Below are 24,954 nucleotides of genomic sequence, written 5' to 3' on the forward strand. Positions count from 1 at the left end.
CGTGTAGCTTTGCGCGAAATTCAAAAACAAACAAACAAACCTAACTAAATAACGTGATTACTGTCACCATAGTTACAACGCCACCGCACCTGAAAGTGCGGGTCTTCTTCAGCTACATATTGAGGTTTGAAAAATAGATATTTTGATATTCAGACCCAAACCTGTTCAATTTTTCTTTTCCTGAAGTTATGATTTTTCGTTACTTTGAATTTACAACAATAGCATTAAATTTCTAATTTTATATTGAACTGAGTACTAGAGAATAAAATCAGACAGACCAGAGAAACATCTCTAGCGTCTCTAACATCTTCTCTCAGAAATACTTGTCGTATGTAAATTGCCATACAAAATAACTAGTGAAGACACTTTGAAATGAACGGCAAAAAACTCCATACAAGATGGCGTCGACTTGAGTATGTGTTAATTAAACCAAGAATTGACATAACGAGAACTGCACCATGGTAGACTTCACAGAAGAAGAGGAAGCTGGAGATGGACAATTAAATGAAATATTAAAATGATGAGAAACTTGCAAGGAATAGACAGTTTGAAAGTATTGGTTCATGCCTTATGTGCCACAGGGCATTAAGAGGATTGAATAAATAAAATACATTCTCCAGGAAAACAATGGATTCAGATATACAACCAAATGTTCTATTTTGTAAGAGTTAAAATCATAAGGCTGTAAGAATGATGTGAAGTTTTACGTTTTCAGAATATTTATAACTGCACAATGCGGTATGTTTGTCTTTATTTTGTTTTGAATTTCACGGAAAGGTACTCGAGGGCTATCTGCCCTAGCCGTCCCTAATTTAGAAGAGATATACTGGAGAGAAGTCAGCTAATTAACACTACCCAGCCTTGTATCTTGGGATGATCTTTTACCAATGGATAGTGGAATTGTTATAACACCCCCACGCTGAAAGGACGAGCGTGTTTGGTGATAGGGATTTGAACCCGCAACCCACAGATTGCGAATTGAACATCATGAGCGCCAGGTCATGCCAAGACTTACTGTGTTCCACTCTGAAAATGAGGAAACTATCTCTCTTTATTTTTTTAAAGTTCATGAGCTACATTGGAATACCGCAAAACTTTCAAATATTAAAAGTATTTGCCGTCTCCCTACTTTTGAACTACTGACTACAGGGAAGGCAGCCAGTCGGCAGCATCCTACCAGTATACAAAATGTTGAGTGCATTATATTAAAACAATTTTGAATGTGAAAATGAGCAATTCACGTGATAACCACGGTCGATATACAGTTGCGGTGGAGCTTCATGAATAGTGTGACTTACTGAAAATTTCTCGTTTTTGAGAAGGGTAGGTAAAGTTTGCTTTGGTTTGAATTTCGCTCAACTGAATAGGGCTACCTTTTACCAACGAATAGTGGGATTGACCGTCGCATTATAACGCCCCTACGGCTGAAAGGGCGAACATGTTTGGTAGGACGGGGATTCTAACCCGCGACCCTCAGGTTGCAAGTCAAGCGCTCTACTATCTGGCCATGCATGACCACTCAAATCGTAAAGATATGTTCAAATCAGTGTTTTCGAATTTCCAAGACGGGATTATTTCTTGCGCTTAATGACACTGAAAACCTAAAGAATGTAGAGTAACAAGTCGTGCCTTAGCTGTGTTTCGTAAAGTGTGGCTTCTACAGTATATGTGTTCAAACGTCTCATACTTCAAGCAGCTGAAGAATGAAACGGGTATTCGCGAATTCCTGTGCGACCAGACTGTTGAAATGGACGCTGGGAAACCGTCGTACTCGTACACCAGATGAAATATGAAGAGCATGCAGATAGGGTTAATTGTTTTTGTTTTGTTAAGCACAAAGCTACATAATTAGCTATCTGCGCTCTGCCCATCGCGAGTATCGAAACCCAAGTTTTAATATTATACCTAAGAAGTATCACTAGGCCAATGGGGAAACATGCGTGAAGGAATGATATGTTTGGACATAACAGAATTATGACAAATACCTTTTTAATAAAACTACGTTCTAGTGCAATAGGACATACATCGTAAACGAACATGGTGACATGAACGTTAACGACGAGTTGAGGCTATATTTCTTATTAAGAAGAGATTTTCCTGGCGTCATATCATGTTTTATTTTTTATGTTTTGTAAAGTAAAGCCTAAGCAATTTTATTGACGTAGAAATTGCTATTAATTAATTTATTTTATATGTTTTTCACTTTCCATAATGACTAATATTTAAAAAATTCGAACTTCCTTACATAATGATTTTTAATCCCAGTTTTGAATATTATAAATATATATATTTGCTATTGAAATATTATATATAGATTAGTCAATAGGGAGGGGGCAAACTCAGTTTACTGTGAAAGGCACTTTCGTTTTTTGGTTCCAAGAACAGATAAAACCCTTGTGGCGCGGATTTTGTTGGTTGGCCTCCTTCCCTGTGAGCCCCCTATTGGCTCAGTGGTAAGTCTGAAGGATCGTGTCGCTAAAAATCCGGGTTTCGATACCAATGGTGAGCACAAAACATATATCCCCTTGTGTAGCTTTGTGTTTAACTACAAACAAACAAACCTTCCCTCTGATGGACTTTTCAAAATTATAGCTGGCTATATCTGAGCTCTAGATGTCTTTGACTTGACTATTTAACCCATGTGCACATAAAACGATGTTGAAAATTGTAATTCCACAAAAACTTTGAAATTATATATATATACGTCATTATTGGAAGGTAGGCTTCAAAATCTCTTTTTCACTTTACTGACCAAAGAATACAGATTTATCTGTAAAAAAATCTCTAGCCGATTTCCTCACTCAAAGGCGTAAAGATCTCTGAGGAATGTCATAGTTAAGGTTCTCTATCCAAAATTATTTTAATGCTCTATTGTGTTACAGCTATAAAAGCACCAAATTTGTTGAATAAAACATAATATATCGTATAATAAATATATAAACGACCTCATCGGCATTGGATCTAACAGGCATAGCGTGGTTGACATAATTTTACGCATTCTTTATTTTTCACTCCCAAGCTCTTAAAATTAGATACAAGTTGAGCATGAAGTTTTTTGTTCTTAAAATGTCAAAACATACCACACATCTCACTCTCTTATAGCGCATATTTCGTATGAACATAATCATAAAATAATTTAATTTTAAAGTCCTGATTCGAAACATTCTAAATCCAGGCGAGATCATGTGCTTTATCCAGCCTTGAGTGTTTTTATAGTAGGGCCGAATCATTTACACCGTCTACTGTTTTATGGAACAGTTGTATTGTGTTCTATTCGGATAAAAGATAATAAACAATAAATTGACACGTTTAGATGAAAACTTTTTTTAGTTTATTTTCTACGACTTTTCGGGCAGACGCCTTCGTCAAGCAGTAAATACCGTGTTACAATGGAATTAGGCTGAGAAATGTGGTACAAAATAAACTAGAAAAATTTTTCGTTCAGATGTGTCAAATTATTCTTTATTATCTTTCGTCCATGTTTTTCTTTCCGTGCATTGTGTTCCACTTTACCTTGTGTACGTGTGACTGCTCTACAACAGTCACATGGGGCAGAAATACTTCCGAATTCTCCTGATCCAATTTTCTGACAGGTCAGCTATAGAAGGTGAATTTTGAATTCTATTTTGAAGAAATCGAACTTGCTGTTGAAGTGTTTTAACTGTTACTTTTTATGATCATGTGTGTTATACTCATTTTACCTTTGAATACTGTTAATTTTCTTTTTTATTATTATTTAAATATAGTTTAAATTCATTTACTTCTTAATTGAGAAGACTACTTTCTTCAATTCCGTCGTAAATTGTTACAAAGTAATATTCCACTACACGATCAGCCATTTTTGTTTCTTTTCATTAGATTAGTTCATTTTCTTTACCTTCAACACGGTTTTACTAAACTTGTGTTTCCATATACTCTGTAGTTATTATGTAAGCGATATAACTGTGTGCTTGGTTTATCCTTGAATTACCACAACTTATCTTGATCAACCAAGTTCAAGTTATTGCGGAAGTGGTCTTTGATTTGTATCCTCAATTCCTCTCTATTTATTTTTCTCTTATTTGTTCTTAACGAGAAAATACCAAAAAAATACCGGTGCATTATCTTTGTTTTCTCACCTGAAAGACACCATGTGCTCACAATGTGCAAAATAGCCAGGTCAGGAAACACATAGGTTATCCCTTTGAACTACAGACCGGAGATGAGATAACCATTCAACAGCACTTGCCAAATGAATAACAGGAATGACTGCCACTCTTATAACACCCACGCGAACACAGCTGAAAGTGTGAAACGGGTTTAGTACTTCCTAATCTAAAACCCGATAGAGTAGCCATTAAAGTATGCTCGGGCTACTTCTATTTCCTGACAACAGCAAAACAAAGGCGACGACAATAAAATTAATTGATTAGATGGTCTCAGACTGAAAGAAATCCTCTACTGAACATTGAATGTTCTCTCTCTCATTTGGCAGCTATACTAGAGCTTCACGATCTATCCGCTCCCTGAGATGGCTGAATCACAGCCACCTCTACCTAGAATCACTTATAATGTCAGTCGTTTTCGCATGGATTAACCGAGATTAAGTTACGGAAGGCAACTGTGAAAGGAAGGGTAACTGATCACTATTACAGTGAGACGTTCTGGAGCAGTCTATACAGTAAGCCATATAGGTCAGCATTCAGCACTACTTGAAGACCCATGATTTTATGGGTAGGCCCCTTGGAAGCAACTAGAGATTAGCCACAGTTGGCACATAATGTTTTTTAACCCGATGCTACTCATCTATTGATGGTGTGTTCATCATTACATCTCGTGTATGATGAACCAAGAAGCTTCTCGTAATGAGAGGAAAAGTACTGATGCTATGTTCCAAGCAGATCGTATTGGCACCATGCAGATCAATCGTACGAGCATGAGTGGGGATATAATATTTGCCAGAATGTTCAACTCGAGCAACTAGAGAGACGTTTATGCCTGTGATAACACCTGCTCCACATACAGTGGTAGATTGCCCTTGCTACAACGTGACACATAGTATACCTCTACCTCTCTGGGGTTCAGTGAAGAAAGATTTAAATCACTTCCTTCAACAGTTTCACAAGGTAACTGCTTGGAATTCCTGAAACCAGGAACGAATTATGTAGTATCTGGTGCTTAGTTTAGATGGTGTGGAGTACCTTGAATCTGACTAACTCTGAGAGGCTGTTGTTACAGAGTTGCATCAGTGGTTTTATTTGTCAGAAAATAGAATCATTTATTTATTAGACTTCAAGGCTTATTTAATATGGTGCCTGTGAAACGTTAGCTGTATATGCTGAAGAGCTTCGATACTTGCATTGCAAAGCACACCCCAGCATGAAGCAGTTGACTAGGAAGACATTCTACTAAATAACTTTGTGTAGGGATTCACTCAACATCATTTGGGTACCAGGAACATTGTGTTTCTGACCAAAGCTGTAAGCATGCCAATGAGTCACAAAAATGTAGCTTCAACTGAGTTGTCACAGTAAAAGAAACACCATAAGGTAGCTGAGTGATTCTGTCAGAAACAGAGACATGGGATCCGAGGGTGCCAACCCCACATTATGAAAAGCTGAAATAGATAGTGCAACACAGAAAGACACGTTATGGTAGCTCGGTTCAGTTAGAATGGTTGACAGCCAACTTGGAGAAGGTACACAGATGCAAGGTAATGAATGATTCTATTTGAAACAGCTACAGCACTGTGTCAGCTGCTACTACTGAAACCTCCAATCTGACCAATAAATATTCCTTTTTCCTCTCAAGTTGTGATCAACCTGCAATAAATGAAAAAGCTAGACTCTGTATCACTGATAGTGCTATCACTAACTATGCAAGAGATGCTACAACAGGTCTCGGCTCAAATATAAACATTTGATGAATATATCCTACAAAAAGTATCTACTAGTATAGCATACACACCAGATGAAGCTCTGTAATGTGACCATGAAATGATAACCGAAATATGCACAGTAACAGTGTACTGCAAAAGAGTAAGCAAATGATACTGGTACAATTCCATGTAATCGCTGCGGAGCTACAAATAGAAATAAAGTTGCAACTTAAATTTTGCAAAAGTGCGTGTGGTTGTTATGTCATCTGCATCATTATTCTTTAACCCAGATGACATAGTTTACATCTCGTAAGTATATTGGTTACTATATCATTTTTTATTTGATTTTTAATCATGATCGTTTTATAAAAATCTGTAAAATACTCGAAATAAGTTACAAATCGTATTCTTTTATACAACAGTGGTCATTTTCAATCTTTATTTTTTATTTCTAACGTAACATTTAGTATCAATAATTCACTACTTTTATTTTCATAATTACTATATTTAATTGTATATCCTTTTGCCCACTATTAATTGACATGAGCTATTAAGAAAAACTGACATTAAACAATACTTTAACTAGTTATTAATTATTGTATGCCCTTAGACGTCAGAACACAATGTTGAACCTAGTTGAGACATATCCGTCAAATCTATTGCAATGCTTTTACGGAAGAGTATTACATCTTATGACAAAATGTACGTACACTCCTCACTGAAGGAAATGACTTTTAGGGAATAAATCTTTTGACAAGATAGACACCTCTAATTTCAACAAAGACTGATTTTTTACAAGTGTTTTTGTGTTATAGTGTTTTATTTTTAACACGTTAAACTGTGTGAATTAGAATTTTTCATTTTTTATGAAAATTACAATGCAGGAAGCGACTTTAGACAAAATATAGATTTTTTTACTTCTGGTCTCTATAATGTGGTTTATACAGGTAGAGACTGTTTACTATTACCAGCCATGTTTGACTCTTTCAACATTTTATTTTAAATTATCATTTTCATAAGTTAACATCGTTACATATTGAATACATGACACATTGTGAAATCACTTTTTATTGAAATATTGAATAATATAGTAAGAGTATGCTAATTATGTAGTTTTATTTGGGGATATTGTTTTTTTTCGTGGGTTATTGAATAGTTTTGGTACCAGATTATAGCATCTTACTTCCTTTGTAGCCTTTACATTACAAAACTCAGAAGTTTCCCAGTATCATACTGCTTGGTTGGGGTAAAGCTATACTTTTTCTGTTAAGTATTAAGAAAAATATTTGGCCAAATCCTAATTAGCTGAATTTTTGAAAGTTTCTTCTATTCCTAATTGTGAAACCAATGTTTCTGGGTGATTAAAGTACCACAATCTCAGTCACATATGGAAGAAACAATTATATTTGTTGAACATTTGTTGGCCCTATTGTAGAGCTCAATACTTCTTAGGGAAAATCCTTGGAAAAGACAGATTCTTCATTCCTTCCAAGATGAACAAACTCTGTCACTTTATATTTCATTTCCTATTTACAGTAAATGTAACATAATTAGATGAATTACATATAATATATATATATATATGTACATAAAATCAATGTAGGTCTTTCGGTAAGATTAACCATTCCAAGACCCGTAACATTCTAACAGTGAATAGCATGAGTAATATAACAAGTACTTATAGGCGTTTGGCCACGGGTACATGATAGGAGGTACCCCAAAATTTTGGTAATTAACAATCGGCCAGATTTCATGAAAATTTCATTTTAACCTAGTTTTAAATGAATAATCTGACAATTAATATTATCAGTTCTCTCCCCTTCCTAATGATGCACAACTATTAAGTGTCAAAACATTTGTAGGCCCTTCTCAAGAATTATTTAGAGTACTAAGGGCCCCTATTTCCTGTGAAGTAGATATTAAAGTATTTATAAAGGTGTAAATGTATACAGATCTAAGAATGGTTAAACTAGTCGGTCGTTCTTTTGTTAACATTATATTTTTCAAGACACTTTCCTATATCAAGCCATATACACAATGCCAGGTTTCTGACATTATTATTTTTTAATTCATACAGCTTACAGTGTATTTGATTTAGCCGTGTTTCTTGACCAGTAATATGGCAGATAAACAGTAGTCACACGAGCAAGTGACGTTACATAGAAATTCTCTATAGTCCATATTGTTGGAGCTACTCTGAAAAACAGTGTATTTGTCCTAATGGACATTTGGGAGTGGTATGTCGAGCACTCAGTATGTGTTTGCATTATACATGAAGCTTTGATAGCAGCATCACCTATGATCTTACGAGAATACCCCTAAAAGCACCAGCAAGAAGTTTCATGTCTTCAAAAACATGATTTTCTATTTTGGCAAGGTTAGTGAGTTTTCTCTATAAAACTTATCTCTAAAACTTTATTTATTCTGTCTTTTAGCCACTTCTCTATCGTCTTTACTAGTTTTCAAATTTTCATGTTTGATCCTGAACAGCATAAAACTATTCAAGAACACTTGAATTTGGTATGTATTATGATGTTTTGATATTCTTTAAGGTTTTATTAGATATTGTTATTGCTTCATTAAACATTATTTTTAAGAATAGCTATATAGCAATATTGCTTATATGAAATAGTTCGGTTTTTGCCCTTGGAGTGAAGTAGGAGAGGATGGGAAAATATTCATGTTGAGACCTTAATCTATTTAAAACATAATCAAGTACTTTTGTACTTACGGTTGTAGGTGAAAGGCTATTCTTTCCATATCTCACTGAATCCAAATGGACTTTAAAATTTTGTGCATCAACAGCTCATTTTTACATAGCGCATAGTACCCGCTTATTTTTGTCATAGAGCATGGTAACCATTTATTATTGTTAATCTGGTCAAGTATACTCTTTTCTCTGTTTCTTTAATCTTTCTATGATTAACAGTGTTGACTGTGTATAGTTTTGTAATTATTTATTACCATGCCTTAATTATAGAGATTGCCATTCATTTATAGCTTAGTATATGGACTTAGGAATAACCTAAATCTCCTAAGTTGAGCAAACCTTTTGGGATATTATTGGCTGAAAATATCATTAACAGCTCGAGTATCCAACTGTTGAAACAATGCATTCTAATCCCTAAAAGAAGGAACTTAAGAAAAGTATATTTAATTAGTTACACTCTTTACCGAGTTGATTATTAGTTTGATCTAAGTAGGTAGCATGGGTTGATCAGAAGTTAATATTACTTAGCATAAAGGAAACAGCAGCTGCTCAAATGGGTAAATCCATAAGAAAGTAGCCAATGGTTTCATATTTGCAACCATGTTTATTAATTAAACTTTTTTTCCATTATTTCAATAGCAAGTTTTCGAGCTTCTTCGAAAAAATTAAAATCTTCCTCTTTGCAAGTTCTCCGAAGAACTAGAAAGGAAAAGTTAAGACTTCTAATATCACATGTAAGAATTATAAATAAAATCTGCATACCAGAAGAGTCTATTGTGTTCACAGATTATTCATCTAATTTGAATAGTACAAAAAGTCTTTTCGTTTCTTAACCATGCTAAAAATGAATTTTTTCCAGACATCGTTAAATTTTAAGGAATTTAAGGAAATGTTTGCCGGGGTGCACAACAACATCTCAAGCTCTCGTTTCCGACATATTCTTGTGAAAACATAATTTGGTGGAATTTTACAGAAAGACTGTTGATTGTTAGAAATGATTTTATAAAGAAGTGTAGAGTGCTCAAGAAATTGAAAAGATGATCTTAGGCTTACGTACTTTGTTTGACTAATCTTTATAAGCTGAACTTTATACAACAAAAACATGCTGTTTTTAAACTACATTTTGGGAAAGTGTCTCATCATTTTGAATTTTCAAGGTATTTTTTCAATTTACTTGAATTTTATATCACGCGCTTACGTTCAGATAATGTGAAACTATGAATCAAAGTATTCCACAAAGCAGTAACTTGAAACTTATCAAGTCTATACTCATAGCATGGATTGTTTGATTAGATCAACTTTCCTTTATTTGTGTAACAACATCATATCGCTTGAAATATACTGTGGCTGCATTTAACGTGTGAAATGTGAATCGATTATCGCCATTTTACAATATTCTTCGGGTTTTAAAATATTCACACAAAATATTCTGCAAACTTTGCTCCTAAGGAAAAAATAATTTTATAGCTTGAAATGTTAAATAACGAATACAAATATCAAACCAAGATTGTATACATTAATTGTATTTTTATATTTAAACAGAATCCTCTGACAGATATTCAAAGGCAAAACAACATTGAAATACACCCCTTTACATACCAGTTTTCAAGTGAGAAAGTATGATGTTAATTTAAACAAAAACTATTTTAGTATTAAGTTAGTGGGAAATTTTTAGAAAGCTTTTCAATTAGTTTTGATTTTCGGTTACTTCAAATCTAGTTTTATAGTTAGGAAAGGCTTTAGTAAAAAATGTTTATTCAGAATTTTTTAAACACCTCATTCTTACTTTTTCAATTACTCCAGACTACTTTCTAGCTGAGAGTTTTCTAATTCTTGCAAATAACAATATTTACTTTCGAAAATCCTTAGAGCTTCTTTAAGCCTATATTAATTATGTTTTAGCTTTAATTGTTAAAAATATAGTTTTAGGCTTATATAAATCACGTTTTAACGTAAACTGTTAAAAACAAATTTTTAGGTCTATATTAATCACGTTTTCACTCTAACTGTTAAAAATGACGTACTTGGTTACACATTGCTAGTATTTTGATTGATAGATAAATATAAAAATATTTTCCGGAGCTCATTTCCAGTGCATTAATATTTTTATATTTTAATACAGTTAAATTACATGGGGACATTAGTTTATATTAGACCTACGCATGTTTAAATTTTTAATTTATATTCTGTTTTATTCATTATTACAGATATTTATACTTATAATTCACATAATGAGAAAACTCTTTGTTTACTTATTCTAACAGTGCAAACAAACCTGACATATTTAAAATTAGGATATTTATCATTTCTCAATGATCTATAACTTAGCATGACGAGTATTATTAAGCCTAAAGACGACAGACATATTCACATCCTTAATATTTGATACAGGTGTAAGAGCATGTTAAATACTGCATTCAACATAAAGTAAGTAATTAATCGCATCAATTAAGAAATTATCAACTTTCTCAAATTTCTCAATGATCTATAACTTAGCATGACGAGTATTATTAAGCCTAAAGACGACAGACACATTCACATCCTTAATATTTGATACAGGTGTAAGAGAATGTTAAATACTGCTTTCAACATAAAGTAAGTAATTAATCGCATCAATTAAGAAATTATCAACTATGTAGACAATATCCATATTCTAATTCACAAATAATAATAAAATTGAATTAGTTTACCTTTTAAGACAAGTCTTATCAACTGTGAACTCAGCCAAAATTGGCCTAAAACTTTACATTTTGTAGACGAAAGTGTATCAGAGATGTTCACCAAAGTGTAAATTATTTGACCTTCTAAATTTTCCGATTTTATAACTTACTGGACTAAATAAGTTAGGTTTTATTGTAAACAAATAAGTTGTTATTTGTAACTATGACATACAAAAAGTAAAAATACTATATGGAACAATTATTGGTACGGTACACGAAAAAAAATGACTCTTTGTTTATTTGTTGAATTTCGCACAAAGCTACTCGAGGAATGTCTGTGCTAGCTAGCCGTCCCTAATTTAGAAGAGATAGAATATCACTCACTGCCAACTCTCGAGCTACTCTTTAACAACTAAAAGTGGTATTGACCGTCACATTTTAACGCCTCCACAGCTGAAAAGACAAGATGTTCGGTGATGGGATTGAAATCGAGCACTCTAACCGCCAGGCCACGAGAAGTGACTGAAAATATTGATGTAGCTAGTGTTACTGTAATCACAATGAATTTATAGAGAAATGTACACTGCGGACAAACCAAGTTCAGATTAGCACAGAAAACTTTAGGAATTATAAGAGGATTTGCCTCTGTATTTATTGGAACAGTTAACTGGCTGGAAATATCACACAAATGCCGAAGTACACATCTTATAAAGCAATCACTAGACAGGCTAACTTGAAGCACCAAGGATGTGCTGAAATAGGCCGGATGCTGAATGATGGGATCATTCAACCCTAAGAGAGTGCTTGGCTATCACTAGAAGCGGTAGTAAGAAACAAAATAATAAAATATTAGTAATTCAGGCTAACTGATATAAACATAACCGAGGCTGTTTTCAGTAACAGGGAAGGTTTGTATGAGTTTTATTTCGTGTCATTCAAATTCTGCAATGCACCAGCTACTTTGTAAAGGCTAATGGAACTCGAATTATGTGTTTTATACAGTGGGAGTGATATTTTACTTACGTTAATGTTATTTCAATGTTTGATCATATATTTCAGGCCTCAGTAGACATCCATGAAACTGAATCCAGAGAAACGTGCTATCATTAACACATGATGAGGAAATATTAAGTGTCTACATTTCCTGTTAGAATAAAAACAATGGTAGACTGGAAGAAGTGTATGATTAAAAAAGAAGTATAAGGCTTTCTCAGTTTTGCGTCACATTACCTTTACTTTGTGGATACATATTGACAATAGTAGCACCAACTTTAACCTACTTTTAATAATTATTGAGGACTTTTCAAAACTGTTACAGTCTCTAAAATGTTTCTTGTTTGGTGCTTTTGGGTTAGTTTATCCAAAGATTTAACTAATCCAAGATACAGATGCCAGTGACAATGGAGATGTGTCACCCCCAAGAACAGAACGAGGTAAAGCATGTTATAGCATACAGCTTGCATATTCCAATATTCGTCAAATGCCATTACTGTATGACAATAACAACTGCTTGCAGTTGTAATATTCGTAAAGTATTTTTGACAATTTACTTTTGTTGATAATTTACTACTCAACATGTTATACATCACTGAAATCGCTGATGAATTTCAGGAAAGAAAGCATGGAAATTCCGGCCACCTTTCTGGCTAGTATGTGAGAGCTTGTCTGTGAATGGTAAAATCTCAGCTGTGGTAACAAACAATACAAATAATGAAGTGACTGCTGATAAATGAACACCAAATACATAGAAATTAAAAGTTCTATCTCGGGGACATTTCTTTACACAGTAAAAGGAACTTTGATAAATTAACACAGTAGAGAAGCACAAGACTTCTGGTAACTCTAAATTTGACCATCACAGAAAAGTTAACACAGTAGAGAAGCACATAACTTCTGATAAATGTAAGTTTAACCACCAAAGATAAGTTAACACAGTAGAGAAGCACATAACTTCTGATAAATGTAAGTTTAACCACCAAAGATAAGTTAACACAGTAGAGAAGCACAAGACTTCTGGTAAATGTAAGTTCTACCACCACAGATAAGTTAACACAGTAGAGAAGCACAATACTTCTGGTAACTGTAAGTTTGACCAACACAGATAAGTTAACACAGTAGAGAAGCATAAGACTTTTGGTAAATGTAAGTCACCTTCCACCAAATACTCAAAATCATGCTGTTTGTCAGTCAAAAGAGTGGTAGGAGAGGCACCAGCATAAGAAAGAGATGTGGAACTACCTTCAGTAGGAACATAGCTTATGTGTCAAGCAGCCGAGCAGGATAATTATTGATGCGTTTCTCCATGGTTAAGATAAAGATTCTGACTTCAAAAAAGCAAGACCGCCAAAGAAGAACTAATTTTTTTCCTTGTCTCTAGCTGTGCCTGTAACATCTACATCAGCCATGGTGGCTACTCTAATGTTTCTAACCAGCCAATTAGAGACACGTGATTACCATTTAGAAATTAACCTTTTGAGAAGTGGCCGACTATTGTAGGGGGGGGGGGGAATGATTCAAATGCAGAGTTTTGTCGAGGTAGAGAGGATGTGGGAGAAAGTTGACCTAAACCACTGCCATAAATCGGCTGACGTCATCAGAAGTATGAAAATACGCTCCAGTCCTAAGTAACTTACAACCCAGCCTCAAGATATCCCACTTCGGGGTTGCTGAATGTCCTTCAAACTCATTCCTTCTAGATTTACTTTTCAATTCAAATTTGCTTGGAGTTTCTATAATTATTCTTGATATATTTTTTGTTTGTATTTAGTTTTAGTTTATTCTTCTATTATTGATGTAATGTACCTATTGTGAATAAGTAATTTAAGAAAGTTTTTATGTGTTTATTCATTGATTATACGTTTTACCTCTTTCATTTTTATTTACCTAATTTTTACTTATTTATTTCTTTATCTTAAACTAGAGGTTCGTAAATATGTAAATAATGATTGGTGAAAAGGTTCATTGTTACTATAACTTGAAGAGTATGTTACGCTTTTATATATCGCCCCTCATTGGCTTAGTGGTAAGTCTGAAGGCTTATAACATTAAAAACCGGGTTTAGATACCCGTAGTAGCACAACACAGATAACCTATTTTGTAGCTGGGTGATTAACTACAAACAAACGAAATTTATTACATTATTCTATTTTAAGGTTCATTCGCATTATAAATAATTCATGAGAACAATTTTTTAATATATAACTATATTGTCTTTCGTTTTTTTAGGTCAAATTCCATTTTATATTGTATTCCTTATTTGTTAACTATTTCCCCATATATTTCTGATCTAATTCTGTGTCAGTTGTATTCCTTATTTGTTAACCATTTCCCCATATATTTCTGATCTAATTCTGTTTCAGTATTTAATTTTGGTGAGCAGATAATTGTTTTTCTTATATGCTTCCTACATTTTCATATCCCCTCATGATTTCTGCTTTCTTTATAAAAAGTCGCTCAATGGTTGTGGTAAGCTTAAGGCCAATAATTCGATGACGAGGAACCCACTTTGTGATTAATAATGGTTGGAGACGGCTTGAATAGGTAATGAAGAAAAACTTTAATATAACTTTAACATAACAGCAAATGTACATTTAAACTTATATTAAAGTTTTTCTTCATTACCCATTCAAGCCGTCTCTAACCATTATTAAGGCCAATAATGCCTAAAGCTGGCGTTCGATTGTCAGTAGTAGACCCAATGCAGACATCCCTTTATTTAGGTTTGTACATAACGCCAACAAGTTTGAATTGTTTTATTAAATGGGTTATATCTATATACATGTATCGAGAGTCAATTTTAGTATTTATTTTGTATATTTAATAGTTTATTTTATATATTTTGTTATGAACTTGGATTTAAAGGATAAATTTTCTATTAGTTTGTATTTTTCATCTAAAGTATTTATATTCATAATTAAGGCAAGGTTACTGGGCCTCTTTGCCGGGATTCTTAATTATGAGCTACTTACTAAAGGAAAGGCAGACAGGCAGCATCCAAAGTAGGGGTTTGACTTGAAATGTAATCTCAGCTTAAAGTGCAGGAAATAATTTGTGATATCGTATGAATTCTAACCCGACTCTAACACAGGGCTCTTGATGTAAAAGAGTTTTATTCCTGTATTATGGAAATTAAAAGGTTTCTTTTGTTTTGTGTTATACGTTTCTTTATCAGTTTGTGGTAACGGCATATGTTGTGTATGAGTATCACCTACCAAAAGGTTCATTTACTGAGTTGTGCATCACATGCAAACCTCTTGTAATGTGCCCAATCTAACTGTGAATTACAACTCAAATGGATCATGTTGTAAACTTTAAATTGAAGTTAGCATGGGGGCAAGCCTAAGATATTGGAGAAAGCAGTTGTGATATGCAAGTGCCACATAATATCACTCTCTTATATATTTTATATCAGGAGAATTCTAAAACTTTTCTCTATTCTGATTATAAACATCCTGAGCATAGTTGAGGTCATGTGCTTTATTTAACTAAATTTAATTCTAGTTTTTACTTTCTTTAGCTGGTTCGTCCTCTCCCCGTGGATCAGCACTAAAATCCAAGGTTCGATTCCTTATGGTGGACAAAACGCAGTTAGTCTATTGTGTAGCTTTGCGCTAAAATAAATAACTAGGTCCCATGACGAAAACTACCTATTATTGTACCTTATGTATAGATGAGTGCTAAACAGCTTTCAGAGATACTTCCAGATTCTTGTGATTCAATTTTCTGATTGGTCAGCTATAGTAAAAAGGTGAATTGTGAACAAATGTTTTTTTTCTCAAACATATTTGTAGTTTGTTTTGTTTTTTTTAAGAGTGAATCAAGACATACTGTTGAAGTATCGCCGTGTTTTATCATTTTAACCATTACACTACGGATAACGCATGTTACCCTCGATTGAATCTAAAGTACAGTTTTTTATTTATTTTATTTTATTTAAATATAGTTTATATTCATTAGTTTCTCTTTTAATAACTGTCTTAATAATTCATCAAGAAGCAATAGACAATCAGAGATATTTTTTGTATTATTCCTTAAAGTTCATTTTAACCTCAACACCTTATATTCTATTTTCAATGCACCTTCTGCAGATCACTATACCTGTCCTTTTAGATACTATATCATCGAGTATCTAGCTAATGATAAATGTGTGTTTGGTGTATCTTTCAATAACAAAATGCTTAAACGAAATACAAAGCTTACCGTATATGACTGACTCAGATGAAAAAGAAAAAACAATCTTTGAACAAGAATGTTACAATAAAAACAAGAGCAAAAAATAAACGCTTTAGTCTAAAATTTTATTTGTGTAGAATCGTTAGTTATTATGACACTTTTTATCACCCAATAAACGTATAAGGGGAAAATAATAATATTGGTTTAGGACTTCACAATTTGAATATCAAAAGAAATTCAGTGCGGAATTTAGTTGATGACTCTAGCCATTAACAGAAACTATTCTTAGCAATGGATAGTTGTTTATCTACATGGATCAGCTAGAAGTTTCCCGTATTCGGAGGATCAACATAGACAGTGTTTTTTTTATCGTATTTTAGGAAGGAAGGAGTTTCTTTACCTCCATCACATGAGAACACATGAGCAAGCAAGAAGTGTTTTTTTATCTCATTCTCATCAGTGGTGCTCTAGAAGCAATACGTGTATGTAGATCGAATAGTCAGTTGAAGCTTCATTAATCTGAGGAGGAAACGTCTTGATTGAGCAATAAAAACTCGGTTTCTTGTGGTATTGCATTATCAAACAACTAACTAACCAATGTAACAAGGCCTGTAGAAGCATTTATCTTACAGTGATCTTTCATTTCATATTATTTTGCATCTTAGGTTGCCAAATAAAGATTGGTACAAAGATAAAGAAAATGTAAAAAAAACATACCAAAAGTATAAAGTATTCTTCAGAATCTTTTGCTATTCATAGATATTGGCCCCCAGTGGCACAGCGGACTTACAACGCTAGAAACCGGGTCTCGATACCCGTGGTGGGCAGAGCACTGATAGCCCATCGTGTAGCTTTTTACATAACTACAAACAACAATAACAACATAAATATTGCTTTTAATTGTTTGTTTAAAGTTTTTAAAGATACCATATCAACAAAAGCTCAGATAAAAAAAAAAGACGTATAGTAATTTAAGAAGCCATGATCTTTATACAAAAAGAATTCCAGGCAAGAAAATTATAACTCAATAATTCATTCTGTATTTCAACTATATACAACTGCAACTGAACTGGGTGGTTTTAAATTGGTTTTCAGACAAAGAAATGTCTTTTTTTTTTAACCTAAAGAATTGATGTTGAAAAGATGTGTTTGCAATAACATCTAGAAACTAAGGATAATCCCCAAAGTCTGATCTTGCAGTGTTTATTAAAAACGTACTGCAAGAATTGGCGATAATACTTGGTTATGTCTTGCCTAGCGGGAGTAGTTGGGCCGACTCGAAGTTTATTTTAATATGCAGAAGTATAATACGCAGCATGACAACAGCTAAAGATTATATGTGTTTATGAGGCTTGCGTTTTTGGAAGTTCCTGCAGATCATAACATTTTACTAATATTTTTTGTAGCTTACTAAGTTTGATTTACTGATAACACTGAATTGTTCCCCTTATTTTTATAGTTAAAATTTCATATGATAGAACCCATATAGCCTCATAAACACATCTAAGACTTTACTACTAAGCTGAAGTAACCAGCAAGACGGTTAAATTTGTTAAAACGAAAAAGTATCATCTTAACGTCTATCCGAAGATAACATTTTTCTTGATGCTATAAAGGTTTTAATAAATTTTACTACTGTTTGTTTTATTCTCCAAAGCATTATGAGTGAAGGCTTAAGAAAAGTTTTTCAACGAAAGTGATATAAAGTGGGAAGGTTTAAGCTGATTTTACCATTATACGCCGGTATAAAATCCGGAACAGAAAATAGTATAAGGTTTTCTGTATTAGCTAATTAAATATTACAAAAAAATTATTATTATTTTTACAGATATGTGTGTATTCTTTTCGTATTATTTTATATACTTAAGAATGAAATATGAAAGATATTAAGATAAGTTAATAGTAGCGAAATGTTTCGTCTTGTTAAAAGATTTGTTCTTATTTTTACCTGTTATCAAATGAAATTATTGATTTTGTGTCAGCGCAAAACTAGAGAATATGTTATGTGCGCTTTGTTTTAGCTTTGTAAGTCTGTAATCTTACCGTTGACCTACTGGGAGCTATTATTAGAGAATATGTTATGAGCGCTTTGTTTTAGCTTTGTAAGTCTGTAATCTTACCGTTGACCTACTGGGAGCTATTATTAGAGAATATGTTATGAGCGCTTTGTTTTAGCTTTGTAAGTCTGTAATCTTACCGTTGACCTACTGGGAGCTATTATTAAATAGAATTGTTAATTTTCCTAAGGCCAATTCAGGTTTTGAATGTTCTATAATAAGAAAATTAATAAACATAAAACCTTATTACACAAAAAGCGGTTTTAGATCTACTAAAAATACTTGCACACTTAATACATTTGATTCGGATGTTCGCGTAAAACTATACAATTGCTGTAAATGCTGCCCGTCCGTACGTTTTAAGTCACAGAGGAGAGGGAAGGCAGCTGGTCAAAGCACCCATCGCTAACTCTATGACTATTCATGTCTGATCAAATAATATGATTTGACTGCCACCCACCCTTATAACATACCTACGGCCTCAAAGTGCGGAGTGCGTTTTTTATTTATTTTCGTGCCGTAATATTGTAAAACAATAACAATCAAATCCCATTGTTTAATTTGACAAGAGTGTCCTTAGAGTTGATAGTAAGTGCTGTTGATTAGTTGCCTTCCATCCATCTTATCAAATCAAACTCAAAGATGGCAAATAGCCCTTGTGTGGCTTTTCACGAAAACCTAAACAAACATGCCCTCTTTCAATTATCTAAAATAATTTGCCAAATAATCTAATCTTTTAAATTTCTTTTGCTTCTTTAATTGATTCATAGTTGGCGATGGTTACTTCGTATTAACTGTTGGCTTCTGGTTTCTAATATTTTACTTTACCTTTTAAAAGAAAACTGTCCTATCCACTTTAAAAAATGCTCAAATGCAGCATTCATCATTTAAAATATTATCGAGGCTTCCTTTAATCTTCAATAAATTCACTGCATCCATCCTGTTTAAAAAGTAAAACTGTCTAAGGTAAAGATGCTTTTTTTGCCCTGCCAAAATGTATACTTGTGCTCCTTCTACTATTTTTACCATCAAATACGAATAAAAATGATACATTGATTCTATCAATTCCCTTAATAATCTTGAACACCTCAATAAGATACCCTCTAGCTCTTCTTTTTCTCAAGATAGAAAAATTTCTTTAGTTTTCCTGATGTACTACGTCTCCATCTCATGCCCTAATAGCTCTACTTTGAACTCTTTCCAACAATTCGATTTCCTTCTTGAGCTAAGAAACCCAAGATTGAACACAATACTCAAAATGAGGCCTAACCTTCGATCTATTCAATAAAATTATAATTTCTTTTATTTTGTATTCCATATATCTGTGAACACTATAATCGACTGCCATTTCTTTTGCACATATTTTATATAATCGTTTTACAACTCTAGTGTTTTTAAAATGTACATTCACTTATTGTATAAAGTTAAAATCAATATAAAACTAAGAAACTTTACGTTTCTTGGTGGAAAATGTTCCACCATCTTCAAGAGACAAGAAAAACACAGGAAATTTTATTTATATACTTAAGTGAATGTACATGTACAAGTTGTATATTTTACATAAATTTACTTCTTTAGCACCAGGACCTAAATCTCTATTTAAAATCATTTTATTTTTAGCAATTTCTAATGATTCTATTATATTCAATTCACTTTTTACTTCATTTCTTTAAGTATTTTTACATTGTCCCACTCAAGGATATGTGAAAAGTTTGCCACATGTTCTGTCAAGGCCAAATAATTAGTATTTAATATATCAATAGCATTTTAATAAACTTTAACTCGAAAGTTCAAATTTCTATTTGTCTGTTTAATATAACCTAAACCACAACTACAAGACACTTTATACATTCCACATTTATCCTTCACTTCTATTTTATCTTTAACACCATTAATGAATTTTAATTAAGGAATGAATGTTATTTGACAACTCGTATTTTTCATGAACACATTACCTGCTTTGTTTACAATGATAGAACGTTACTTCCCTTACTCTTCACATATGATTGAGTGGGACGATGTACAAATACTTAAAGAAGTAAAGTCAAAAAATGAATTAAGTATAATATAATCATTATAAACTGCTAGACATAAAATAATATTGAATAGAGATTTAGGTACTGGTGCCAGGGAAGTAAATTTCTGGAAGTCGGTTTTGTAAATAACGCAACTGTAAAATATGCAAGTTGTACACATACATTTACTTAGGTATTTAAATTAAATTTCTTGTCTCCTGAAGATGGTGGAACATGTTCCACCAAAAAATGTTGAGTTTTTTTTGTAAATTTTATATTATTCTTAACTTTATACAATAAATTAGTACGCATTTTAAAAACGTTGGAGTCGACAACTGATTTTATTGTATCTGTGAATAAAACCTAAGTTCCTATTTGCCACTGTTTCGATAGCCTCAGAGACTGATTAACCAAAATACCAAGGTTCTTTTGTTTTTAAAATCGTACTTGTAATTAAAATTATAATATGTCACACGAATTACCTTGCATTTAGTATAGTTAAAAGACATCTCTCCAACTTCTCAAATTATCTACATCATTTCGTCATAGCCAGTAATACTTCATTGAATAAATATCTTTTTAACACCTGAATCTGAGATTAGTAGTTAAAAGAAAGAAGGAAAATGTTGTGATTAAAAAGTGGAGATTTTATTTTTTCGAATAACATGTCATGAAGAAAACAGGTATTTTAGTGCTATATGCATTATGTGTTTACATATAAATTTATATTTCCACAGTTGGAAAACAATTTCTCATAATAAACATTTCATTTTCAGGTTAGTAGTGTTAAATAATGAAGTCAAGGAGCGAGGAGCAGATTCATGAAGAACCACAATCAATCAAGGATGTTTCGGACATTATTGGAGGATATGGCCCCTGGCAACGAGCTATTTTTCTTATTATTATATTTTTTGGGTTTCCATCTGCCTGGCATAATTTGTCGATAACGTTTTTAGCTCCAGATATTAGCCACTGGTGTTCTCCTCCGGATCCTCTACTAAACTACAGCACAGACTCCTGGAAAGATCTTGCCATACCAAAAGATGAAAGCTTTGGAGGAGAAAGTTATAGCTCATGTGAAATGTACAAAATTTACAGAAATCTATCATCTCTAACAGTCGATCGAAATCAAACCGTTCCGTGTAAAACATGGCAATATGATCATTCATTCTACTCTTCTACTGTCATAGAGAAAGTAATGTATTAACCCAACCTATCATTTGCAAAAATTAAGTAATAGTTAGTGTTAATTACTTTTTATGCAGTTAATCTACGAAAAAGAAAATATTCATATTACATCAGTGAAACCTTGGCTTAAGTTGGTTGAAGTAAAGTTATTGCTGAAAACAATAGGATTATATATAGAGAGGGATATTGATGATAGCTCTAATATAATTAGATATATAAAATATGTTTCACATAATAAGAGACATGTATATATATATACATATCATTACTTGCATCTTCCTTTTTATTATATTGTTGTTTTTCTTCGTATAGTGATATCACATTATACAGGGAACTAACTATTTCGTAGTTATGAGAAAACGTCTACATAATTTATAAAATGGTAATCTTTCCAACACATGCTTATAAGTTCTCTGCATTATTTATAAAGAATTTACATTTAATCATTTAAATTTCATCATGCATGTATTTTCCTATTCTCCAATAAGGCAACATATCTCGTAATCTATATATTTCAAAAGTAAAATAAGCAGGAGAAGTTTTGTTTAAATAGAAGTAATTCTCATGTTTAAATAAAGCAACAAAAACATAGAAAGGTGATTGTAGTAAAATAAATTATTTAAAATGTCTTTCAACAAGTAAGTCTAATTAGAACAACCTTTTGTAAGATTATATAAATAATTTGTTCAGTCGTATACACTTAACGGTTTTGCAGTGTGATGTGAGATGTAAAAACAGCAACAAGTTATAAGAAATATATGTCCAGTAAATAGTACTTTGTACTCAAAATACTGAATTCGCTAGGCTAAAATATTACGTTTCGCATTCCAAAATACGTTCCTGCAAACATTAATCTGTCTACATGCAAATGTTAGAGATTTTAAGTTTGGTAATATGATAGGTACCAACACGGGGATTGAGTACGTCATATTACAGCTATTTAGAAACCTCACCGTGTCGTTACAGCCAATGTCGCCATGGTCAGTTATGCTCTATTTGATAAATGTGTATCTTGAATGTGAATAAGCGTGGTTTCCATTGCAAAAGTCTTCATCGGGAGGATTTCATGTTCAAAGGACTCCACTCTCTTTTCAGACTTTACATAATCCTTCTATTGTACAAGATCAATGGTTTCTCAGTGCCCGTTGCAACAGTCTGAGAAATCCACATGCGCTGAGTCCGGCGACTAGAACGATATCTTTTCGTATGGAATAGTATGAATACCCATCTTATTCTCCAGATGCTTGACGCTTGCGACGGTTGAAAGGGAAGAGTAACTGTAAGCCTTATGTTGGTGAATCCCTATCATTTTGGCCTCGATTCTAGATGGAAATCCTCCTTGTTTTTGTTGCGTATCGTGGCCTGGAGTACGTGGACAGCTTTCGCTATTGACTTCTGTGTTGATGGATTCTTATCTGTTAAAAGACGCCGTACTTGGCTTACTATCGCTGGGATACCACTTGATGCAAATCTCTTTCTTGGTGGGCCTGTGCTTCAGATTGATTCATATAATTTTACTTTCCAAAGTAATTAAGTAGAAGAAATGTTACCGTCTTGAAATTCTAAATCTCCGATATAAACACATATTTATGACCTGAATGTATAAATAATTTTCATCAAAAAAGGATGTCACATATCCTTTCCAAAACCCATACATTTTTCGTGGCATTATACTATCCACGAAACAATGTCTAATTGCAGTTCTCATACATACAGTTCTACGTAACTTCATATTGGCTGTAATTGTCACTTGCCTTGCTGGTTTGAATATTAGAAATAATTTTAATATAAAGAGCAAAACTCATTGTATTAGGATGCGATTAGGTTAAGTATAAATTGCTGAAATCTTCGAATTAAAATAAATACAAGATTTATAACAAAACTTATCAGTGATAATCAAATATCGATTCTTATAATCTTCCTTACAACGATTTATTTAACTAAAAGTCAAATCTGGTGTAATTTTATAAAACTAAGATCCTTTTGATTACGATCACAGTATTCACACCTGGTCTCACTCTGTAGAACTAATCTTCAACAACCTTGAACAGTCTATCCATACTTTGTCTCACTCTGTAGAACTAATCTTCAACAACCTTGAACAGTCTATCCATACTTTGTCTCACTCTGTAGAACTAATCTTCAACAACCTTGAACAGTCTATCCATACTTTGTCTCACTCTGTAGAACTAATCTTCAACAACTTTGAATAGTCTATCCATATTTTGTCTCACTCTGTAGAACTAATCTTCAACAACCTTGAACAGTCTATCCATACTTTGTCTCACTCTGTAGAACAAATCTTCGACAACCTTAAACAGGGTATCCACACTTCGTCTCACTCTGTAGAACTAATCTTCAACAACCTTGAACAGATTATCTACGTGTGTTCTCATTCTGTAGAACTAATCTTCGATAACCTTGAGCAGATTATCTAAGTTTGATCTCACTCTGTAGAACCAATTCTAGTGGTTTATCGATATTGACGTATTCTGGGCTCTACTGATATAATAGTAGAACATTTCACTAGCAGTACTATCCATCTAAGTTTAATGTATTCAAAGCAATTATACTGAAATTCCTGATCTTGTTAATGTGGATATAAATCTTTACATACTCGTAATAGAAACAAGAAACTAAGTAAATATTATAACATTGCACTTCCAGGCTAGTTCTTACACACTCCTTGTTATCATTTATGAAGAATTTATTTTATTAATTATTTATGAAAGTTGTTTTGTTGTTGTTGTTAAAACTCTGTAATGATAAAAAGGTATTCAAAAATTTATAAATAATGTTACGTATTACAATTTCAAATGGTCTGAAACCGAGATAAACGATACATTAAATTTAGTAGTTAAATTATACTTTGGATATAGCAGTTAAGTAAAAGCCAATATATAGTTTATGATGTGTGCCAACAAGATTGACACACATAGTTTTCTTTTTTTTAACATAAATGCGTTTTAATATACACACAAGAATACAATTTACAATAACAGTTATTACAAACAATGATCTATAAACAAAAGTTTCATAAACTTACAAGCAATATAATGTTTTCTTTTTAGTCTGGAACTTCTTTGATATCTTACTGAGGGTTCATGATGAGCGAGTTTATTACGAGTTGACATAGGTATAATTTACTTAACAGGGAGCTAGCTAGCTTTGTCCTTCGATATTCATCAGCCATACACGCCGAGTTTTCCTACCGGTAATTAGATAATGTTTTCATAAAAGTACTAATGTCCGATGTGAATCCACTGAAGTTAAATGATTTTGTAATGTTCGTACT

General features: G+C 32.8%; 1 protein-coding gene across 1 annotated transcript in view; it reads left to right on the forward strand.

The window, feature by feature from the left end:
- Positions 1 to 24,954, forward strand: part of LOC106468353 (organic cation transporter protein-like) — a 53,317-nt gene that overhangs the window by 2,655 nt on the left and 25,708 nt on the right. The window contains exon 2 of the mRNA XM_022397322.1: positions 21,248 to 21,666. Coding sequence (XP_022253030.1) covers positions 21,265 to 21,666 — 402 coding nt within the window. The 5' untranslated portion in view covers positions 21,248 to 21,264. The remainder of the gene's footprint in view (positions 1 to 21,247; positions 21,667 to 24,954) is intronic.

Source organism: Limulus polyphemus, unplaced genomic scaffold (assembly GCF_000517525.1).
Source record: "Limulus polyphemus unplaced genomic scaffold, Limulus_polyphemus-2.1.2 Scaffold87, whole genome shotgun sequence".
Classification (NCBI taxonomy): domain Eukaryota; kingdom Metazoa; phylum Arthropoda; class Merostomata; order Xiphosura; family Limulidae; genus Limulus; species Limulus polyphemus.